The 22,955-nt window shown below is 42.3% G+C and overlaps 1 protein-coding gene across 2 annotated transcripts; it reads left to right on the top strand.

Annotated features, from left to right (window-relative positions):
- Positions 1–652: 652 nt before the first annotated feature.
- On the top strand, positions 653–22,425 carry asap3 (ArfGAP with SH3 domain, ankyrin repeat and PH domain 3). Of its 2 annotated transcripts, none has more exons than XM_034231734.1 (26): positions 653–1,034; positions 4,366–4,438; positions 6,807–6,952; positions 8,685–8,759; positions 9,582–9,631; positions 10,131–10,245; positions 11,461–11,546; positions 11,867–11,942; positions 12,984–13,070; positions 13,292–13,401; positions 14,177–14,246; positions 14,347–14,434; positions 14,772–14,820; positions 15,581–15,747; positions 15,934–16,067; positions 16,220–16,311; positions 16,540–16,720; positions 17,673–17,758; positions 17,866–17,981; positions 18,072–18,139; positions 18,913–19,020; positions 19,295–19,511; positions 19,849–20,116; positions 20,311–20,515; positions 20,669–20,796; positions 21,114–22,425. In XM_034231734.1, the coding sequence occupies exons 1-26, from the start codon at positions 909–911 to the stop codon at positions 21,124–21,126; spliced, it is 2,934 nt and encodes a 977-aa protein (XP_034087625.1). In that variant the 5' UTR covers positions 653–908; the 3' UTR covers positions 21,127–22,425. The 2 variants fall into 2 exon arrangements, with proteins under 2 accessions (XP_034087625.1, XP_034087624.1); XM_034231733.1 differs by having other exon boundaries at positions 20,669–20,800.
- The last annotated feature ends 530 nt before the right edge of the window (positions 22,426–22,955 follow it).

Here is a 22,955-nt window from a genome sequence, read left to right as displayed (position 1 = left end):
CAATAGGCACGCAGGAGTTATGTTCTAACACAACTCATGATTTTTTTTTCCTTCTTTGATGCACTCTTTCATTTTCTTTGACTTTATCCGATTTTTTTCAGGAGGAGGTCAGTGGGAGGGTCTTTAGAAAAACTCCCTCAATGAAAAATGTCTTTTCATGAGATGAAAAGGAAGAGGAAGAAGCTTTGGAGCCTGAGCCAAAGGGATAGCCAGGGGCGTTATACCTCCAAACGCTTGATTAAAGGGCAGTTGCACAGCTGCAAAAGCACCACCTCAGATACATGTGTGCAAGTACTCATTTTTCATCTACAATACACTTTTAATAAAACATCAAAGCTTTTAGTTATAATATTGTTTAGTGATACTCGATTAACTGTCTCAGTGTAAATGCTCTTGCAAAGCACCATCATCACCTCATCCAGTGAAAATCCTCCCCTTCAGTTTAGTCTCTGAATGAGGTATTATGTATAACCATGGCGACCACACGGCACTCTCTGCAGTTTGCATAGAAATGAGAAATAAGAATGAAAGAGAAGCAGGCAAGAGGACACACACAAACTCTATTTTCTCTCTGCCGAGTGCCAGAAAGCACAAACATTCCCACGTGATGATGAAGTTTGCTCCCTCCCTCTCGGGGCGGACAATAGCGCGCTGGCGCACCTCCACGCGCACACATTCACAGAGTGGAGCCTAAACTTCGGTCAGGACACAGGTCCGCTTTTAGACAACTTTCTACCTGAAACACGCTGTTTAGGGACTAGTGCTCAAAGGAATACAGTCTCTTTTCAGTTCTTGCGCACAATGGTGGAATCAACTAGTTATTTTTCTTCTAAGTGGAATTACAAGCGCGCTTGAAACTTTGCCTCACGTTTCTCCTCAGTGATTGTCAGACCCTTCTCGCTCCAAACATGCCGGAGCGAATAAGCATTTCGGACTTCGTGGTCCTCACAAACGAGGATATGTCTTCGCCGGGGAATTCAAGTTTCCAGTCCAAAATGAGCGACTGTCGAAACACAGTTTCAACCGTGGAGGAGGTAAGAGATGTGAAGGCAAGGTGGTGCAAGGAAACGTGCACCTTTTGTCTGTTGTTTACCTGTCCATAATGCCTGGCTGGCTGAAGGAGGCTACAGTCACCTGTAGGCTAGCTAGTTTACTTTTCTTATGTAACAACTTGAGGGGGTTTACAGCAATGTGAAGATGAGCCCTTATGTCGTCAAAACGTTTATTTGCAGGTGAGCACAGGTGAGCACAGAGACAAACTAAACATGAAGTCTTTGCCCCAGCCCGAGGTTTTGACAAAACAGTAATTTCAAGCTGTAAAAGCTAACCAATGCTAACAGGGTACTTTCACTGAAGGACAGGTGCAGTGTGTTTAATAAGCACAAACTGGTGTTGGGGAAAACTTTCTGACATGAATGTCTGTGGTATGCTGATTTGGGGGTGACTGGTGCTCTCCTTTTAACCTTTGAGACCATTGGACTAATATTCTGGTTCTGAACTGGAACATTTCACAGTTGTTTTTGCACACTACGGGTTGTCAAGTTGCCTGTGTTTTCTATGTGGTGCAGAAAAGTGAAGGTTACATGAGGTAATGTAGTTTACAGAGAGAGTATACTTGCCCCTCATATGTGTCAGACTGAGATTGGACACTTACAGACAACTCTCAAGACATGCCAGAAACAAATGTGGCCCTTTGACAGTGGTACTGTTCTTGTAAGTGTAAACAGACATTTGTCCATGGTTGCAAACATATCTGTGAAGGCCAGTCCTTGCATTTTTTCTGTTTGAACTTGTGCTTTGGCTCAAAGCCAATTTGCTTGTCTGTTAGTGTTTGTTTGAAATGTATTTTTCCAAACATTCCCGGCAAAGAAGGAAACAGGTTGGCAGCCATGAACTCTGCCATAAAACAAATAATCCAAGTGTACACACAAGTCGATCCTTCCGTGTCTGTCTTCCTTGTGACATAAACACTATGGTACACTGTTCTACTGTAACTCAAGATGTGTGTCTGTTTTCAGCTGAGCTCACATCAGTTTGAGTCACCATAGTTGGGCCATGTTGGGGAAGATCACATCGTTTTCAATGGTTGCATCCATGCATTGTATCCAGTTGATACATTTTCCAATAATAAGTCTTAGAAAGTTTGTGAAAGATGAAAGGTTTCCATTAAGACGTTTCTGGCTGGAAACTGACTTCTGAGCAGAGATGGAGACGGCAGCGTCCAGGGCTTATAAAGAGTTTTACACAGCTGTCTGATCTATTTATCTTGGGATAATATCCTTTTTATGGCAATGACACACTGGAAAATACATAGCTGGAATTGCTACTCTGGGGAGGGACATGTGGGAATCCTACACATGCTCATTTACAGACAGACAGACTCACACACACCCGAATGCGACAGTCCCTTGGCCTTTATAGATAGATCTATGCTTATAATGTTTAGTCTGCTTAGCAGGGACAAGCTTGATTAATGGCTAGGCAATGAGTGGGCATGTGTGTGGTTTACTGCGGCAGGCCGGCAGACAGAGTCACCATTTACCCCAACACACACTCGGCTGCTTGTTACTTATTACTCCTGATTAGAGGCGCTGATAAAAGGAGAACGAAGGGGATAAGGACTGGTTTCATTTTCTACAGCTGTAAGCTATAATTTGTTTGAGTTTTTTCATACAGATCTAAAGGTTTCTACTATGGATAACATGTTGAAATCATACACTGTGGATTTTCCTACAGCTATTTATGTCATGCTAGTTAATGCAGTAAATAAGGATCACATATCAGTCGCGCACACACCCTGACAGAAGGTGATCATAAGCTTGCATACGGGTGTAGGGAGACTCTGTAAAAGACACTGAAGTTTCTCTACATCAGTAGGGTGGACCTCATTACCCTCTCCAGAAGGGATGTGTGTCAGTGTGTCCGTCTCGGCTGAAGGGTGGGTTGTCTGTATGTTGGTTTGTCCTTGTGCCATCATTTATTTCACTAAATTCAACAAACACAACCTGTTTCCTTAACCTGCACCAGCTTGTTTCCACTGTTTATCCTCTGTCTGCCGACCAACTTACAAAATTGAGGAAACTGCAGCCACAGCATCAGCGAGCAACTCCCATCTCCAGTCGCCACAAAATCCCTTTCCCATTCTGCAGGGTTACCCAAACCCACGCCACCTTTTAATTAGCTAACTAACATTTAGGGAGTGGACTTGACCGTCGAGGACTGGGGCATGTAAGCAACACCATCTAACTAGGCAGAGCCTGTGTTAAACCTATATTATTGCCTCATTAAAGCTATTTCTAATGTAGGTGGAGCTGCATGTCTAGCCCAGTCAAACAAGTTGCCTGTGTGTTGGGGATAAACAGGAAGTAGTTTCCAACCCTTTTGGTTTGGGAGATTGATTGTCCAACTTCAATGACGCCAATTGACTCTGCTTTTTGCCCTGAATCATGTGGGAAAAGGTGAAAAAGTGTTGCAAAAAGGGAAATGAATTCCATGACATCAGTCAGGGTTGTACATGACAACACAAGACAGACGATTGTCTTGCTCGTAAGTCCTGACTCACCTGTTCACCTTAGTCACGCCGTGAGAAAAATAAGCATATTATCACACAAACGTATTCCTACTGTAAGCCTTGAGAACAGTAACACTAGTCAAACATCGTCATAATTGAGAAGTTTATACTGAATCTATGAACGATTGTAACCCATAGTCTAAACATTGGAAAGAGGGAGGCTTGAATGTTGTATGGTTCGACGATAAAAGGATATGTTGATAGGAGACGATTGAAGGATGAAGTTTTACTGTTTATACCTTCCATGAGCTATCCCTTTGCTATCTCTGAATGTATTACATTACATTGCATTTAGCTGACGCTTTTATCCAAAGCGACTTACAATAAGTGCATTCGACCAGGAGGACACAACCTTGAAGAAAACAGAATCATATAAGTACATCAGGTTTCATAGAGCCAAACATTTCAAGTGCTACTCAACTGGCTTTAGATAAGCCAGTCCTTTATTAGTATATAAGTGCTTTGTTAATAATTCTATCGCTCGAAGTGGAGTCGAAAGAGATGAGTTTTCAGTTTGCGCCGGAGGATGTGCAAGCTATCTGCTGTCCTGATGTCAATGGGGAGCTCATTCCACCATCCTGGAGCCAGGATAGCAAACCCACGTGTTTTTGCTTTATTATTAGGCAAATCATCAAGCAAGCCTACTGTATGGCAACATTTGATTTACAGGATGTTTTGTTATTGTTGCTTAAACTTATAGTTATTTAGTTGATAGTACTAGCCATTATATCCATTATATAAAATGTCCAACCCTGTCATTGTCTCACTTTTTCATTATTCTCGTTTTATGGCAGTCTTTGGAGATGGACCACACAACTCTACAGAGGATGAAGAAGATGATCAAGGCTATACACACTTCTGGACTCTGTAAGTATCTCTGGCTCACTAAATATAGTCTCATTCACATAATGCATTACTAGTTCAAGTAAGCCTCTCAACAAACCTACAGATGATATTTGGTCAGTTGGATCAGAAGCTGAAATTATTTCATCCACAGCTTCCAGAGGACTCCTAGTCCATATCAATGTTGGCTATAAGAGTTCACCTTTGTCCTTGAAATGAAATGTGTAGTTTGACAAAACTATTTCAATTGAATCCATATCTAATTGCATTTCTGTAGATTTTATCATCACATAGGCCATTTGATAGAGAAGAATGCTCCACCAAGAAAACAGTATGTGGACCTTGAGTTGGGATTGGTTTGTCAAACTACTATTCCCAGCACAACTTTTGACTGCTTATCATAAGGATGTTTGTCGCTACTCATGAGCAATTTCAACACGGCATGTCGTGTTTAGGCAAAGGTCACTCTCTGTTTTGGCAGGATGAGCCGTTCAGTGCATAGGGGAGCCTCAGCATAATTCATTGTACAAGCCTTGAGATGACATCATGAGGCTCATGTGGGCAGCGGTGTTTATGAGTGAGGCCCCTTGTTATGGGACCAGAGAGCGTGGGATGTGGGGTGATTGTGTTTATATCCATACAGAGTGTATGGTTTTGTGGTGTATGTGTGTGTGGTTTCGGCAACAACGGGGTGCAATACAGTGACCTCACGGATCAACTGGGTCATTAAGTGAATGTTTTGTCAGATTGTATGCGTCACTACAGAACATTCAAATAACTTTAGATCCATTGCAAGTCAAAATGCACAAGATGTGAGTGTTCACCTCAAAATGCACAGGAGAGGATTAGCTCAACATATCCTCAAGTTGTTTTTGTTGCACTCTCTTACAAGTCTGCTTCCCATTTTGAGGTTTCAACTCATAGTTTTTAGTAAATGTGAGTCAGAGCGCTGCCCAGAATTAGGCAACCAGAAAGCAGCAACACTGTGGCTGCAGAGAAGTTATCCATGTTTACTCCATGTGTATTCACTTTTTATTTCTAATTAGAATCATATGGGTTAGTTCCAGTAATATGACCATGGAAGCCCCCCCCCCCTTCCCCTCCCCTTCATTATGTTGTTGAACCCCTTAATCAGTCCTGATGTTAATCGAAGGTCTGACTCACCACGCATTCAGACCCAGTCGTACGCCCACTCCTCCCCCTCACTGCGCCGATGGTCCGTTTCTCTGTCCCACATGCAAAAACACACACACACACACACACACACACACACACACACACACACACACACACACACACACACACACACACACACATCTCTTCTTTCCATCTCTGTTCCCATAAATCGCTAAGTACCACTTTTCTGCCAAGATGCTGTGGCCTACGAGTCCGTGTGTGTTCTGGCAGAGGAGTGAAAGAGTAGAGTTGCCCTGTTGGTATTTGGTAGTTAAAGGTCAGCTGTGAAATCATCCTCTCATCTCCTCTGTGACTCAGCAGTTTGTTGTTTGATAGATGCATGCATGTTAGTTGTTGTTATACTTTTTGAATGCTGCCATAATGGCTCTGTTCTCCTGCTCCCCGTTGATTTTGTGTTTTCCATCTTTCACTCTGTGTGCTTACTTTCCTTAAATACACAGATTTTCTGTTGCACAACATGTTTGACTTTCCTTTTCAGCCTGTTAGTAAAACTGTCTGTCTGTCTTCCAGCTACAGCCAGTTTACCATTTTATATTTGTCTTGGGGTGGAAACTGGAGTAAAAGAGACAACTTTCCTTACTTCTGCTTATTTCTACTTATTCTGTTTAGTCTGCTTGCAACACTTCTGCAGATGTCTAGGCCATATGCTCTCCATACCTTTTGTTATTTTTAATCCACAGCTATAAAGAAATCTGATTTTGGGGTTTCCTAAAGTCAACCGGAATGTTACTATATGACAGTAAACAGACTTTGGTTGTATTTTGATTAAATATGATTATTTCCATGTGGCTTGGAATCGTGACGTCTGTTTATTTGATGTCCTTGTCTAAGCCTAACATTAAAATAGCTGTAGGGTAAAACCTCTTTTAGTGAAATGTAAACCTTTGTGGTGCCGGCTAGAGCTCAGATTATTTTCCACATCAGCCTTTTCCTACATAAATAAAACAGACCTTACTAAGGTCATGACCCTGGGTAAAGTGACCTATAAGCCCTCATGTTAGCTTGTCTCCAGCTCCAGGATGGGTGGAAACCAGGACTAATTTATCCCACATGTCAGGGTAAAATACTCTCACTGCAACAGAGCAAGTCAATCTGCCATCATGTTAAGATTATCCCCCACATGCAACTCAAGTCTAAGTAACCTTTAACTTTCTATGTCAATACTTATTTTATGTGAATACGTGTTGTTTTGCAGCGCATGTGGAGAACAAGGAGCAGTATGTTGAGGTGCTGGAGAATCTGGGGAATAGCCACCTGACCCAGGACAACAACGAAGTCTCCACAGGCTTCCTCAACCTGGCTGTGTTCACCAGAGAGGTCACAGCCCTCTTCAAAAATCTGGTAAGGAAAGAGGAGAGAAGTGTGGAGGAAAAGGGGAAGTGAAAATAGAGGCTTCCTCAAATTAGCTGTCTTTACTAGAGATTTCAAACCACACACTAAACCTTAGAATACTGAGGGAACAAGGAAGGATTTAGTTTATTTAAAACAACACCAGGTGACAGAAACCCCATATCTCTCCCCCTGATGTTTGAAGTGTTTGTTCACTATGGCAAAGTCAAAAGTGTTTTCAACAGCTGCATGCTAGCACCTCTTGACTCCAAAAGCTGGGGCCGTCTGAAACCCTCCCACTGATAGTTTCTATGGCGATGATAATTTATCCCAGACCTCCATGTGAGTCAACACACACCGTCGCACACGCTCCCTCCGATGTGTCAATCAAGGCCTCACAGGGGAGACTGGGGCTGAGGTGGGAAAGTCAAAGAAATTACTTCCTTTGTCTTTTTCAATCTACTTTGCCTTGAACTCAATGTTAACGTCATGAGGTTAATAAAAGATGTTTAAAGGAGAGTTTAAGACTGTACTTACACGTAGGCATTTTTCTTTTTTTAAGCAGCTTTATTTATAACACATACAGTACAGTGACAATGAGGGACATTTTAAGTAAGGATTCCTATCTTAAACAGAACCACAACTCCAAAGAAGCATGTTTTTAAATGAATGCATAGCTTACAATAAAACAGTCACGTCAGTTGTTAAGTCCCTTTAAATGTTGCTGACCCGTACAATTGAGGGACAGCATTACCTCCTTTTTGTTGGCGTTTCCTGTACTAAATTAGATAAGAAAGAAGCATTGAAGCTCATTTCCTTAGCTCTTAGAGAATTTTAACAGCTCTTATCATGGCTTCCGCTTAGTTAGGAACCTTCCTTAAGAAAAAAAGACCTGCCTGGGTTTTACAGATGTTAAGAGGAAATGGGGTCCAGAAGACTCACAGGAGGGGGATTTAAAGAGCGGAGAGTGTCCCTTTAATGCCGTGTCTGATAGCATACTTGTCCCAATGTTTAAACAGCATTGAGCTGTGTCATCCGCACATGTGTTGTTGACACTTTGAGAGTGGGTTATTCCACCGTGTCAGTACTCGATGTATGATCTACTAGTTACCTCAGCTTTTGGATGTCAACCAACACAATCTGACCAGTTTCCCGGCCTCTGTGTCAATATATGAAGGTCAGCTCTGCAGTCAGCTCACGGAAGTGGTTGGACATTATTTATGTTAAGATCAAATCCACAAGGATCCAGGGAAAGGCTGCAGTTACTACAGACTTGTACATCATGTATGTATTCATACTGCATGTCTGAGTATAAAGATGTGAAGTATTTCCAAGGGGCTTTGTGGTAATTGAGTTTTACTGTAAGCAAAACCTATTAGCGGTATGTTTTAGATGTTCTTTGATTCATTCTCCAACTCTGTTTCCCAATAGACTTGGTTCACTTCAAAAACGGTAATCAAATAAATTGTGTCATGCTTTGGATGAAAACCATTTTACTGGTGTAGATTATTATCCAGTCTTTTGTTTTGATGAATCACTAGTTTAAAGTGACTGAATCACCATGTTTTTGAGCTTTCCTTACTTATTCCCAGAAATGGGGGTCCATAGGGAGATAAGAGTGTGTAGAAGATGTGTGCATTGTGAGTGTTTATCTCATACTGCATAAGATAAGGGACACCTGGGATATTGTGTGGATTGCTTTTTTTTTTTAACTCCTTTGATGATTTTCTTTTAACATGTTCAGGTACAAAACCTCAACAACATCATGGCATTTCCTTTGGAAAATGTGCTGAAGTCAGAACTCCGGGACAGCAGACTAGTGAGTCTACATTTAATTACAAATTCATTCGATAAAAAAACTGCTGGCTAAACATTTTACAGTTCTGTTTAATTGTGTACTTCGATAGCAAATAGCCAGTCTGTTGTGAGGCTGTCAGGGAGACATATCCTGAGTTACATTAGAGGAGATAACATTCGATCATAGAATTTCAGTAAAATAACTATATATTGTCTGGTTTTCAAAGAGCGAAGAGTCATATCGAGGTTTGTTCTTGCTCTCCAGTGATTAGAGGACCAAGCTTTACAAGAGGAGCCATGTTGAATTCATTAGTATGTTTGGCATGTTGCAGTTCAGGAATACAGTAGATGTTGACTTTACTCTCCAAGATAATATCACAATGTTATCAGTTTAAGGATGGATTTCCTCTTCAAGCAGGTCTGTCTGTGTCGCAGACGCAGCTGAGCCTAGTAAGATATTGGATAAAATGAGGCTGTTTATGCAGATTATGAGTAAGACTGAGCTATGTTTCAATACTGCACCGATCCGTCTCGCTCAGTATTTTTCCTTTAGATTTGCCATGCCGACAGACTAGTGAGTAATAACACGCTAATGCTCCTGTGAGCTTCTGTCACTGCCCTGTTTTTGAAACAGCTGATTCGACAGCTGAACATTGCTTCACTATAACTGTGAGGAAGGCAACGCGCTACTGAAATCCTGTTCAGCCAGTTAGCAGATTAGTTAGCATAATGTGAGTAATCACGTCTCTGTCTGGCTACGCAGATGATAAACAGTGTGGCAATATACTGCTTTACCTAAATGTATTGAACCACACAATTGAAACTTCTCTTCTCTTTTCTGCAGGAGCTCAAGAAACAGATGGAGAAGAGTTGGAAGGAGTATGACATAAAAATGTAATTAACCATACGTCTAATTTGTTACCTAACACTCATATATCTGCTTATTATGTGATTAGTGTCCAATAACTCACCTTTACGCCTGAGAGGGATGTTATTGCCTAAGGAGAATCACTTTGCAGTTTCACAGTTCTTGCTGTTTTTTTTTTTTATCAGAGGTTAATAGGATAATAGTTCATTCCCTATTGCCTTTCTCCATTACATTTCGGAGAGAAAAACTGAGGCATTGCACTTTGCAGCCATCATTTGGGCAATTGTTTCAAGTGTTTCATAATGTTGTAAGGAAAGTTCACCCCCCATCCCCCCTTCCTTATTGTCTCTCATTAATCTTCCTCTCACTGCTGTCTCTATGAGTAAGAAGGAAATAAAACACTTAAAATGCTCCAAAAGTTCATCATGACAGACAGAAAGTTTGAAAGATGAAAGATTTGTGAAATTACTTGGGATACGATTTTATTTCATTTGCTCTTTTCCTTATGCTTTCCCCACCCATCAGAGGGAAGCTGGAGAAGGAGAAGACGCGGCAGCTGGGTCTGATCAGGACAGAGGGATCAGACGGAGGGGAGGACATGGAGAGGGAGAGAAGAGCCTTTCAGCTGCAAATGTGTGAGGTGAGGGATTAGTGCCAGTCAAAATACCCAGGCACCTTTCACAAACCTGAAATGGTGATTTAGTTCACATGGGTGGTCTGCTTGTGGATTTCATATTTCATCCATGGTCGACTGGATGGCCTGTGTCAATCCCTTTTGTGTCTCTCCAGCAATTCCTATGATGGAAAAAAGATGGCTTGGAAAGTCATGCATGACTTAATTGGTTTCGTCTTGCAGTTGCAGTAGAGCTTGGTCATACGCAGTAGAAAGTGCAGTTCAAAGGCAGATGGAAATGCGTCATAACTCTAACCTGAAGCCAAATTGGAGGCAAATTCTTGTGAAATGCACTGGCAGTGCTGTTTTATACAGGTGGTGTAGTCTAAGTGCGTTAACATACATGTAGCTGGAGAAACCCCTGAGAAAAGAATTATAATCCTGACCAAGACCAGCTGTTGAAGCAAAGAGGAGAGGCAGTGAAAAATTGTATTTCCACTTGTTGCAAACCGCTCCACCCCTTTGTCCCTCCGTCTCCTTCACCCTACACCACACACACACACACACACACACACACACACACACACACACACACACACACACACACACACACACACACACACACACACACACACACACACACACACACACACACACACACACACACACACACACACACACACACACACACACACACACACACACACACACACACACACCACACACACACACACACACACACACACACACACAAGCTCAAACAAATATACACAGGACAGAAACACTTCACTGACACTGCCTCGGCTTCAGCTACAAAGAGCCAGATGGATACAGGCTTGGGTTTTATGGAGCGAAGACACTGTAGTTATTCCTTCCACACAAAAACTGTGCAGGGTAGAAATAATTCACAGTCAAGCTTGCACAACGTGTCCGTGTTGTTCATATATCTTAATACTTTTTCCTAGTTTCGGTCGAGTGTTGAAATAAGGCGATGACCTTTGGAAGAATATGGAGCAGTGTACTCGAAAGGAAGAAGCCACACATAACAAACATGCTCAAAACATCATATTAAGGATGGGTAGTGCAGGATGAGCCTTAAATTATAGGGACTGAACATTTTTGGATTTATTTGATGCAACATTTTCGTATTCAGGCTTCATGTGTTAATATATCCATCTGGCTTTTCCATGGAGAGCTGCCATTTCTGCAGCTATATTTAACAGTCTGTGTTTATGCCTCTAGTATCTTTTGAAGATCCAGGAGCTCAAGGTGCGTCAGGGCCCTGATCTTCTCCAGAGCCTCATCAAGTATTTCCAGGCGCAGCTCAGGTCAGTCCCAGCCAACATTCATTTTAGATGTAAAATAAGAACCAGAAATATATATTTTTCCTTTCCCTGGCCTTAAAACATGGACCTTAGGGTTTCATTGAAAGATTTTACATAATAGTTGAGGTTCTTTGGTTTTACATTCCATCTACAAGCTATTATTATTGCTATTAACCATTTACCCGTTTTAATAATACAGGGGTTTTATGTGGGAACAGAGTTGCTTATCCAGCTTAGGCATGGGATGTTTTGGTTGGTGTGAACTATGATGTTTGGACTGAAGTACCACCATGACTCAGCAGTTTTTCTTCTTCTGTTCTCAGTTTCTTTCAGGATGGGCTAAAAGCTGCAGAGAACCTTACCCCCTTTATCGAGAAGCTCGCTGCTTCTGTTCACACGGTAAATACACAGAAGCTGCTGTTTGATGTGTCCGTCCAGCGGCTTTATTTTTTTCAGTGTTTAAAGTTATGCATATTAGCCATCTAATGTCTGCAAGTTTTGTTATTCAGCTTTGTTGTGATTTCAGAAGAAGATATGTGTTCAAAGGTCCTGACTGACTCAAACTGTGTTGCAAAAAACACATTCATATACCTAATGATGTTATCATATCCTAAATCCTCTTATACAAACAGACTCATTTCTTCATCGTTTGTCAGCCGTCTTTCCGTCACAAGATGTAAAACCTGTGTGAAAGAAAGTGAAACTATCTTACACTAAATCATTTTGTATTTTAGAACCTCCTGTAGCACTTTTTCTCCTGCTCTCCAAACTATTTTACAACAGCCAAAACCTCAGTCACTCCCCCCTCCTTTGAAACGTCCCCCCCCCCAAGCTTAGCCCAGAGGCAGAAACTCTTATTGCCGTAATTTCCCAGAAAACGCTTCCCCCCCCCCCCCCCCATTTGAAAAAATAAAAGTGAAAGCATCCCTTATTTTCATTCCTTCCCTTGTGCACACCTATTTCTCCAACCACTCCGACGGGTTTCCAGTCCGTCCGCTGGATCGAGCCCTGGAAACAGACAGTTAGCTGTAATAGAAGGAACGTTAGAGGTTTTTCTGGTTCTGCATAGGCAGAACAGAGACCCGCTCAGACATGCCAGACCTTAGCCTCAAGAAGGAAATATAACAGAATCTGTGTTATGGCTCCTTGGAAAAATGCTAAAATATTTCAGTTAAACAGAATTTGGTTGCACGCATGAATGGTCACTGTGCGGTTGCTTTCATTCAGAATGTGCCTCCTAGGACGACACACCCCAGTACTGAGCTCTGTTCTGCATTATTTAGGTCATTTCACAAAAGTGATGTATTGTCTTTCCACACCCTATTCTTGAAAAAAAACGTGTGTTTGATCAGATGAACCTGGGAGATCATGTGGTTATTCCAACTAATTACATTTTTATTGCTGTATTAAATATACTTACTTTTTTGGTGGGTGTTTTAGGTGCGTCTGGATCAGGACGAGGAGGTGAAACAACTCACTCAGTTGAGGGATTCTCTAAGATTACTTCTGCAAGTGGAGGGGAAAGAGGTATGCCTATTCATAATGCATCATTGTTATACTCATTACACATTACGTACCTTGACTCTGTTGGTATGTAAACAAAATGTGTTTTCAAAAGAGCCAAGCAGCAGACGGCTTTAATTACCAGTTGATGCTGTCGGATTACTTTCTTGCCACAAATGTTTTGAATTTTCCAAGCTGGCTTAGAGCCTTTGGAGTGAAGTCCTTAATCTCTGTTTGTATCCCAGGAGTACCTGAACAGGAAGAACTCTGGCAACGGGTATAGCATCCACCAACCACAGGGCAACAAGAAATATGGGACGGAGAAATCTGGCTTCCTGCTGAAGAAGAGTGACGGGTGGGTAAAGACATCAGTTACAGTGTCCAAATGTCAGGTCATGAGCAGCTATAAAACACGTATTAGGAATTAAAAACACACAAATACAAAAAAGTGATATAAATAATCATGTAGTTTAATATGTCTCATAACTTAGCAAAAGTTATTTGTTTAGTTTTTTAAACAAATTATAAAGTTTTCAAAGTAACTGCTGTCAAGCGGAGTAGCGATCAGAGCTGAAAGAAGAGTAAGCAAGTAAGCCATGGAGAAGGAGAGAAGGGGGAGTTCAAACTTTGTCTCCCTCGTCTGTTCCTCATTACTGTGAGATGAAGATCCAACCAGGGGCCCCTCCTGTGGAACTTTTTGAACGGATCCAGCTTTTGCGTCATGCACACATGACCCGTCGACGCATATATACACACACGGAGCGCTAGATTACAGCATGATAAGGATGTGGTTCAGTCGGATGAATGGGAGACGGGGGAGAGCCAGTTTTCCTCAGGCCACTGACAGAAAACAGAACACGTTCTCAGCCATTTTAACTGATTGAATCAAGATAATGAAAACAAGAGGGAAGCACCGGAAGAGTAGTGAGCGGGGCAAGAAGTGTGTAGATCACCATTAAACAATTGATGGGGTACATGTTAAGGCTGTTATCTCTTAATGCACACCACAGATGGTTTCTGCGCAGTGCATTAGGAGATAAAAGTGTTACCATGTGCCAGGTGGATGAGGTCATGACAATAGTTTATGTATAAAATGTAATTTTTGTTTTCTCATTTCTTTTTCTCTGCAGTATCAGGAAGGTTTGGCAGAAGAGAAAGTGTGGAGTGAAGTTTGGCTGCCTGACGATTTCCCACAGCACGGTGAGGACACATGAACGTCAGATTCAGATCAGAGTGTCATCTGAAATCTGTCCAACTTCTCCGATACATGCTGACATTAGCATCTGTGTCTTGTATTTAGATCAACCGCCCGCCAGCCAAGTTGAACCTGCTGACCTGTCAGGTGCGACCAAACCCAGAGGACAGGAGGACCTTTGACCTGGTCACTCGTAGGTTCATTCCTTAACGTTTGACCCTTAACATGTCAGTCAAGCTGTGTGAAAGCGTCTGTTTGGCCCCGACATTAATAGAAATTAGGATCAGACACATTTATTTGGGATGAATATGTGAATAAACTGTTGTGACGTGACAAGGGGGTGATTGTGTGCCTGTCTCCCCGGACGCTAACAGCTGCCCCTAATACCAGGATGGTTTAAATGCAGATTCTACATTTCACAGTGCTGTGTTGTGTGTATGTGTGAAGATTAAAGAAATCTTCCAGCCTTCAATTTGTTTTATGCCATTTCTAGTCATAAACCTCTAAACACCATTTCTTCTTCTCAATAGATAATAGGACATACCATTTCCAGACAGAGGACGAGCAAGAATGTATGATGTAAGTGTTGAAACTACTGTAGGCTACTCACTTTATTAGCTTCTTCGCCTTTTGTATTTTCTCTTTGTGTAAGCAGGTTGTTACATATCATGCACATCTACTTTAGATCAGGTCTGCATGGTCAAATAGCAGTCAGAAAGAAGAGAAGGGACCTAATGATACAAGATAAAGATTGTTTTAGTGTCTGGTGAAGAGCAGCAAAGAGCTGACAACCCCAAAAAAGGAGAGAAACTAAAGTGATGCAGATAGAAAAATGTGTCCTCTCGGAGCCCCTTGGCCCAGCTGCGTTTGGGTGGGACTTCACTTTCCAGCCACAGACTGCGAGCAAGGGAACTTTGTGTTTTGTGATGTGGGGTTTTCTGTCCCTTACCCTCCCCTTGTGTGTGGGCCTCCAGGCAGGTCCTCTGGTGTGCTGTGTGAGTTTAGAGATGGGTTGAAGGGAAAAGTACTGGAGGTTCGGAAATCAAAGCCACAAGGTCCGGCTCAGTATTGCCTGGGTGGTATTTATGAAATGGAGAAAGTAAGCATGATGATGATTTATTTTCACTAGACAAGTGAGCAAATACAAATGCAAAACACATGCAGGACGTTGTTTGATCTTTGGAGGAAAGGACTGAAATGATCAATCTTTTGTTTAGCTGTGGTGCCACAAACTCTGTGACTTTTGCTCCTATTAAGCCATGACACCATGAAGGACTTGGGAGTTTTCATTTAGGCTCTTTTATGAACTTTTTTCTGTATGTCTGCTCCTCTGCTTTAGTTGGGTGTCAGTGTTGCAGAACAGTAAGGAGGAGGCCCTGAACACAGCGTTGGTAGGAGACCAGCTCCACGTCCAGGACAGCGGTCTCCAGGAACTATCCAGATCCATCATCGCCGAGCTGCGACACATGCCTGGCAACGAGGCCTGCGCTGACTGTGGAGCACATGGTCGGCCACTCGTTGATTTAATGATTTGTGCAGAATGAATGAAACACTGATAATGTTTTACAACCGGTTTAATTTATTTTGTATGAGCTTGACAATATTCAGAAAGAACATTTATCAATTCAAGCTGTGTTTGTGGAGCGGTGATTAGGTTTCTAACTGATTTATTCTGCTATGTGTATGTCTCAGATCCAACATGGCTGTCGACCAATTTGGGCATCCTGACCTGTATCGAGTGCTCAGGCATCCACAGAGAGCTGGGAGTCCATTACTCTAGGATCCAGTCTCTCACTCTGGACCTGCTGAGCACCTCTGAGCTTCTTGTACGAAATCCACACATGGAAACACACGATTCCCACAATAACAGACACAGTCCACATGAATTTTGTCAGGCTTTCCTAATTACGGACATTATCTAACAATCTGCCTTTCATTTAATGTCACATCTTTGTGGCTGCTTTGTGTGTCTCTTCAGTTGGCCGTCAGTATTGGCAACACCAGATTCAACGATATCATGGAGGCGGGCCTTCCAAATGACTCCGTCAAACCGTTGCCACAAAGTGACATGTGAGTCCCTGTTTTCTTTCAAACTAACAATATGAGTGTTCAAAAGGAGTACACAAGAATTTGGCGATTGACGTTTTTTTTTACACAAAATAAACAACTTTAATAATAGAAACATTTAAAAAAACGTATTCTGTATGCACCATTTAAACCAATGCAAATTCCTCCCATATGTTAACCTACTTGGTAATCAAACCGATTCTGATTCTTATTCTGATTCTGATTGACCAGGAATGCCAGAAAGGAGTACATTGTGGCGAAGTACGCTGAGCGCCGGTATGTCCTGTGCAGAGAAGAGTCCGACCCCGGCCGGCTGTACGACGCTGTGAGGAGCCGAGACCTCACCTCTCTTCTCCAGCTCTACGCTGAGGGAGGGGACCTCTCCAAACCCCTCACACTGTCTGACGGACAGGTGAGGATCATTTACAGCCACACGTCGATTCCCACACTAGCGTTTTTCATGTCCTGAAGGGGTCGAAATGGGCGTGATAAATTCACATCATCTTCTGACAAACTCCCACAGATGTCATGCATTTAGGATGAATGACAGCTGCATCCCGACAAGGCACCCCACCCCACGTGTTACATAGCTACACATACATTTTGCAATGTTTTCAAAAAGTCACTAACATGTTGCTTTAGCCTATAGCTTAAAATAGACTTAAATCCTCTCAAACCCTCTTAAATGGGTGTGTGGGGATAGTTGCAGTATGTGAAGTATGTGTTAATTGTCCAGTTGTGTGCATGGTTCACGTGGGTGGATAAATCCGAGGCCCTCCCCTCTCTTTTTAGTCTCTAATTCAATCTTTCCTCCCCTTTCCTCTTAGCATCCATTCATCTTGTTTTCCCGCCTCGACTGTCTTTGCTCGACACCTCGTCTTCTTGTCTTAAATCATATTCTACCCTGCCTGTCATACACTTCCTGCTCACCATAAGGAGTCAGTGTAACACTGCTGACTAACTGTGTGTGTTTGTTTGTGTTGGACGGCCCTCGTTTATTATTTCAGCTTTTAGGTCATAGCTCACGTCTCTTGAGAACAAGTGAGACCAGCTCATTGAATTACGCAGGCACTTCCATGTCTTTCTTCTGCCCCTCCTTTCGCACTTCACATAAACAGATAATGCTTAAAGCTGTAGGCACGCTTTTACTTTTCAAGCACACAGACACAAATTAATTGTTTCAGCTTCAACCTCTGACATTAGCTTCTCTGGTATGCATAACTAAAGCCTTGATTGTCAAAAACAAAAAGCAGCCACTTGAGGCCATGACTGACAGTGAACCTGGCGAAACAGTTTTGATAGATTTAACCTCTTTCAAGGGTCACTCATTTGGCCTCCTATGTGCTCTTTTCTTCCTGTTTAAGGGGATCAAAGAGACAGCTCTCCATCTTGCTGTGCGTCTGGAGGAAAGGAGCTCTCTGGGGCTGGTGGACTTCCTCTGCCAGAACAGGTCAGACACTGACAGTATCCTATCTACTTTGCATTAAGTGGATTAAGCTCTTCATCAGTATTGTTTGACAGTTGGCCATTTCTCAATACTGTATGTTCACTCTACAGCAACTGTCTGGAGAAGAGAACAGCAGAAGGAAACACGGCTCTTCACTACAGCGTTCTGCATCACAAGCCGGAGTCTCTCAAGTTACTGCTCAAAGCAAAGGCAGCGCTACAAACAGGTAACCTTAACTCTGGTTACTCTGTTTATCTTTCACCCAGTCAAATCAATAAAAACGTAAACAATGTATTTATTTTTAAACCTCCCATAGTGAACACTGCCGGAGAGACGGCCCTTGATTTAGCACGGAGGCTGCAGCACGGGCAGTGTGTGGAGCTGGTGAGAACCTACTTTCTTTTTTTTTATACAGTTTTATATTCCAAGAACGCACACAGTCGGAAGGTGCACTCAACTGAGGAATCAAGTTGCAACATTAAAATGCCTACCAGAAAGCCAACTCCAGAAACAAAACAAGACTATTTCAACAGCTGGAAATACTACCTTGAAATAACTCCCCATGCAGCACAGCTCTGCTAAGGACTCACTCCCAGGATAGGGAATCTCATCCTCATCAGGTCCCAGTGTGTATCATTTATAAACTGGTTTTATTTTCTTACCGGCCATCTGCCCTGCTGAATCAGACCTGCGTTGTAATATCCTGTTTGATTATACACAACCTTCGTATACAGCCTTGTTATGGTTAGGGTTATGGGTTGACACGTAAGCAGCTTTAAAATTCCCCCGGTTTACTCATTCGCTAAATTAATAAAAAAATTATGAGATTTTCTTTCTTTTTATATATCTGGAAGCTATAGTTTGCTCTGGATTCAAGAGACCTTTTTTTGTCATTTCATTAAAAACCGGTTTGCTCTTTCGAAATTGTTGTTGATTTTTTTAAACATCTGCTTAACCCAAGGTCACACTGATGATGGTCAGGAGGGAGTTTTCTGTTGATAGATGTTCCCAATATTGCTTAAGGATGTGTGCAACACTGTATGACATGTTTATAATCCTGTGCTTTAAGTCTTCTTCCTTTGTGTTGCTCTCCAAATATCCCACTGCTAATATAGAATTATGAAATACCCCTACATCTGTGTTTGTGTGTGTTTTAGTTGGAGCTGGCACAGAGTGGGAAATTCAACTCTCAGATCCACGTGGAGTTCATGTGGGAGACGCAGTCCCAGGAGTTTTATGACAGCGAGGATGACCTGGATGACAGGGTATAAAACACACACACACACACACACACACACACACACACACACACACACACACACACACACACACACACACACACACACACACACACACACACACACACACACACACACACACACACACACACACATTACTGACTCTGTCTCTCTGCCAAAAAAGCCTTTTTTCGGACCTTTTCCATAGAAATATCCTCCACTAGCAAGGAAAGGCTATATACACATTTCCTTTTTTTACAGTTGAGTGGAAACTAAAAATGAACCTTCTACTTTTTTCCAGGTGAGCCCATTACCCAAAAACCGCTCCCCTGCGCCCTCAACTGGAGGCAGTGGATCTGCTTTTGCCCGCTGGAGTGTGAACGGTGCCAACGGTAACGCTGGGATTAGGCCCTGTCAGACATATGAGAATCTAGACTTCTTATACAAAAGTCCTCCAGCCAACAGCGCCCCCTCTGCACGACCAGCGCCCCCACTGCCTGTTAAATCCATTCAGAGAGGTGAGCTACTGCTGTGGTGTAAATGTTGCTTATCTGCTTTAAAAACAACATCCAAACCGTTCCTGGTTTTGATTTATTAAATTATAGAGTTAAATAAGGTTGCATTCACTTACATTACATTTACGATACGATTTAAGCAGGTGCAAATACTGCCAAAATAAATAATGGTTTGTTCAACCTGTTTCTATGATTGCATCAGTGCCTGCTTACATGAAAGATGATGCCAGCTCAAATAACACATACAGAGTTTATTAAAGGTCATTTTTGTTCGTATTGATCTTATTTTACATTAACAATAATAATAATATTTATTTTACATTGTTCTTCCACTCCACAGGTCGCTCTGACCCCCAGATTTCGGTCACAACACAGGAAGGTAACCCCCTTCCACGACGGTGCTCTAACCCGCCCTCCAAATCCTCCAGTCCTCAGGCACAGGCTAGACACAGTCCTCCTTCTCCGAAAACAGAGAACCAGGGCCAGGGGGCGAGGGCACCCAGGCCTCACAACGGACAGGCAGTGGTGCTCAGGGGGGGCCCACCTGGTGCTGGTGCTCAAGTCAGCATCACACCTACATCCTCGCAGGGTCGCATAGGGCCTGTCAGGTGAGAAAGCACTGCTATGATTGGTCAACAGATTATGTTTAAAAGGGTCTCTGAAAAATACGATTCAAGTTATCTTTTATACCTCAAAGATGAAAACAATGATACAGCTGTGCCTATTTTGGACTGTTGGAAACAACTCTATATGACAGAGGCCTTGTTTGATTTGACATATGCTATGACTCCTCCCCCTCCAGTTCAGAGAAGACCACATCGTACCGTCGGATCAGCAGTGGAGCGGGCAGCCAGGGGAAGTGTAGTGTGATGTCTCCCAGCTGTGTGGGCAGCACAGAGGAGCTGTACTGCAGCTTAGTGGGGAGTAACTCCAGCCTCACCCCAGCTCCTGCTCCACAGGCCTCACCCACCTTGACCTGTGTCCCCCGATCCCGCAGTAACGCTATGGTACAGTCACACAGGAACATCTTTCGATTGCCTTTAGAAGTCCTCCATATTGCAACCTTTTTCTGTGGAGAATCAGAAAAGGCCTGTAACATTTCACAGTTAATATAAATGTACTATTAGCACACTAGAAACTATCTGACATGTCTCCTACAGGTTTCTGGCAGCAGGCCACCTCAGAAGCGTGTCAAGGCTCTCGTGGACTGCAGGGCCGTCAGCTCGGAGCAACTCGCCTTTTTCAAAGATGAGATCATTGTGGTCACAGCCACTAATGACCCCCACTGGTGGGTAAGTGTAACTACAACTTTTGGATTTCATTTTCTCCTCTGGGCAGCAGTGTGAAGGATTCAACAGGAAGTTAAATATATAAGATGGACTTTTCACATGGGCTCACTTCGTAAATATGACTTGACTCGGTTTTTATTATCAGAATCAAATCGGCACCACTTGCATTGTGCATGTCTTGACACATATTGTATGTACAGAAAAACCTCCCCTACTTATTTAAGTTATTATAAATAAGTATTTTTTATATGTATTGTATATTTAGCTTCTAATTTCCTGCTGGGATTAATTAAGTAACCTATTTCTGTCCTAACAGGTTGGCCACATAGAGGGGGACCCATCCAGGGCAGGGACCTTTCCTGTCAACTATGTACACAAACTAACAGACTGAAGGGACGTGGAAGTGTGAGAGAACTGTATGGAAACATGACGGAGGAACTGAACCAGCATGGGATGCTTACTGGGAACTTAACATCATCACACAGTGGATGGAATCTACAGGAGAGGACGCTTTTATTTTCCTGGATTTAACTCAAACTAGAGGTTTTGACTAAACTGAGAATATTTCCACATGCAGATACACTAGCCAAGAGATACCCGAGGATATAAATGGCTCTGTTTTAGGGATTTCTTTTTAACATTTACTCATTCTGGAAACCAATAAGGGAACTAAGGGCTTCAGAGCCCTATGACACTTATTCCAAGGTCAATATTATCCCACTTTTGGTCTGTCCTTGCCTTTTTAAATTGCAGAAAAACCATTAACAGGTACAAATTCATATTTGGCTTGGGTAGAAACTGCCTTTAAATGTCCGTTTTAAATCGTTTTCAAACAATGTAATGCAGATGTTTAAGCTGTCTATACTGATCTAGGATTTGTTACTAGAAGAAAAACGTACCTGCCGGGAGAAACCCCCTTTAAGGCACTTTAAACTCAGAGAGGAGATATCTTCTGAAGAGTTGGCAGGGCTGTAAGTGTGTACCCTGCCAGCTGCTGTAAATAAAGATGTAGCTGCTTTTTGTTCTAAACGGAAACTTTTAAGTCTTTTAACTCGCAGTATAGTGAGACTTTGATTGGAGGTTGAAACCTGCCCAGTGTCTGTTGCAGCCTGCCCTGGGACTCTAAGGGACTCTGTGCCTTTCAGTCTGCGGCCAAACGGCAGGCGTCTGGGCAGAGATCTGAAACTCTAGCCCAGCCATCTTGACTCTGGGCACAGCTCAGAGTGAGAGATCCAGTTTCTCCTGGCTCCAGGCATCTGTCTCTGGAGAACCTGGAATAACGACAGTGTGTTGTAAAAAAGAAAAGACTCTGTGTTCCACCAGGAAATGACTTTTAAAGAGAGCTTGTTAGTAACAGCACCCCGCTGCAGTAATTTGTTCGGTGAACACGTGTGCATCAGAGGATACACACTCGCACACTTTCACTTACTGTACACACACAGGAGCTCTGGGGGAGAACGGAGAGTTTTAACTGCTTCACTTTTTATAGTAGTAACACATACACACATGTAACACATTTCACTAACACAAATTGTTGTACATACTTGTATGAACATGTAATGATGTACAGTATATATATAACCTGTTTTCTTATATGTTGTCCTCTATAAAAGGATTGTTACACATAATGATACTCCCTGCTGGTTATTTGATATCCTCTTATTTAATGTTATGTGTCTTGTCTCTTTATTGGTTAACTAAACGGCTGTCAGAGAGAGGAAAAAAGGGAGTAGACACGGTTGCATTATCAGTGTTCAGATAGGATTGTGTCTTAGCAAACTAATACAAAACATCACAAGAAAGCTGTGTTATCAGATAAATGTGACACTGTTATAGTCGTACATTAGGGTCCGACTATAACTAGTAACTGTCAAATATAAACAATACTAAGTTAAGTCAGTGTATTTGTAAATACACACAAAACATGATAAATGAAGTGCCATACAGTCTCTAAAATAATATCTTCTGTATGTGGAATGAGTAAAGTGGACTTGAGTATTATGACTGACTCAAAGCCAGAGCACTGCTTCAGACCCAGAGGTACAGAGTGCTGAATGCTCAAATAACCTAAATTATTCAGCGAGTGTGGACGCATATAAAACCTCTTCCTAGTAAAGTGCATACGCATACGCACTTGAAAGGCTGGATTGTGCAAAAT

This window comes from Gymnodraco acuticeps, unplaced genomic scaffold (assembly GCF_902827175.1).
Source record: "Gymnodraco acuticeps unplaced genomic scaffold, fGymAcu1.1, whole genome shotgun sequence".
Classification (NCBI taxonomy): domain Eukaryota; kingdom Metazoa; phylum Chordata; class Actinopteri; order Perciformes; family Bathydraconidae; genus Gymnodraco; species Gymnodraco acuticeps.
Note: the sequence above shows the minus strand (reverse complement) of the source record. Positions and strands in the feature narration are given on the sequence as shown.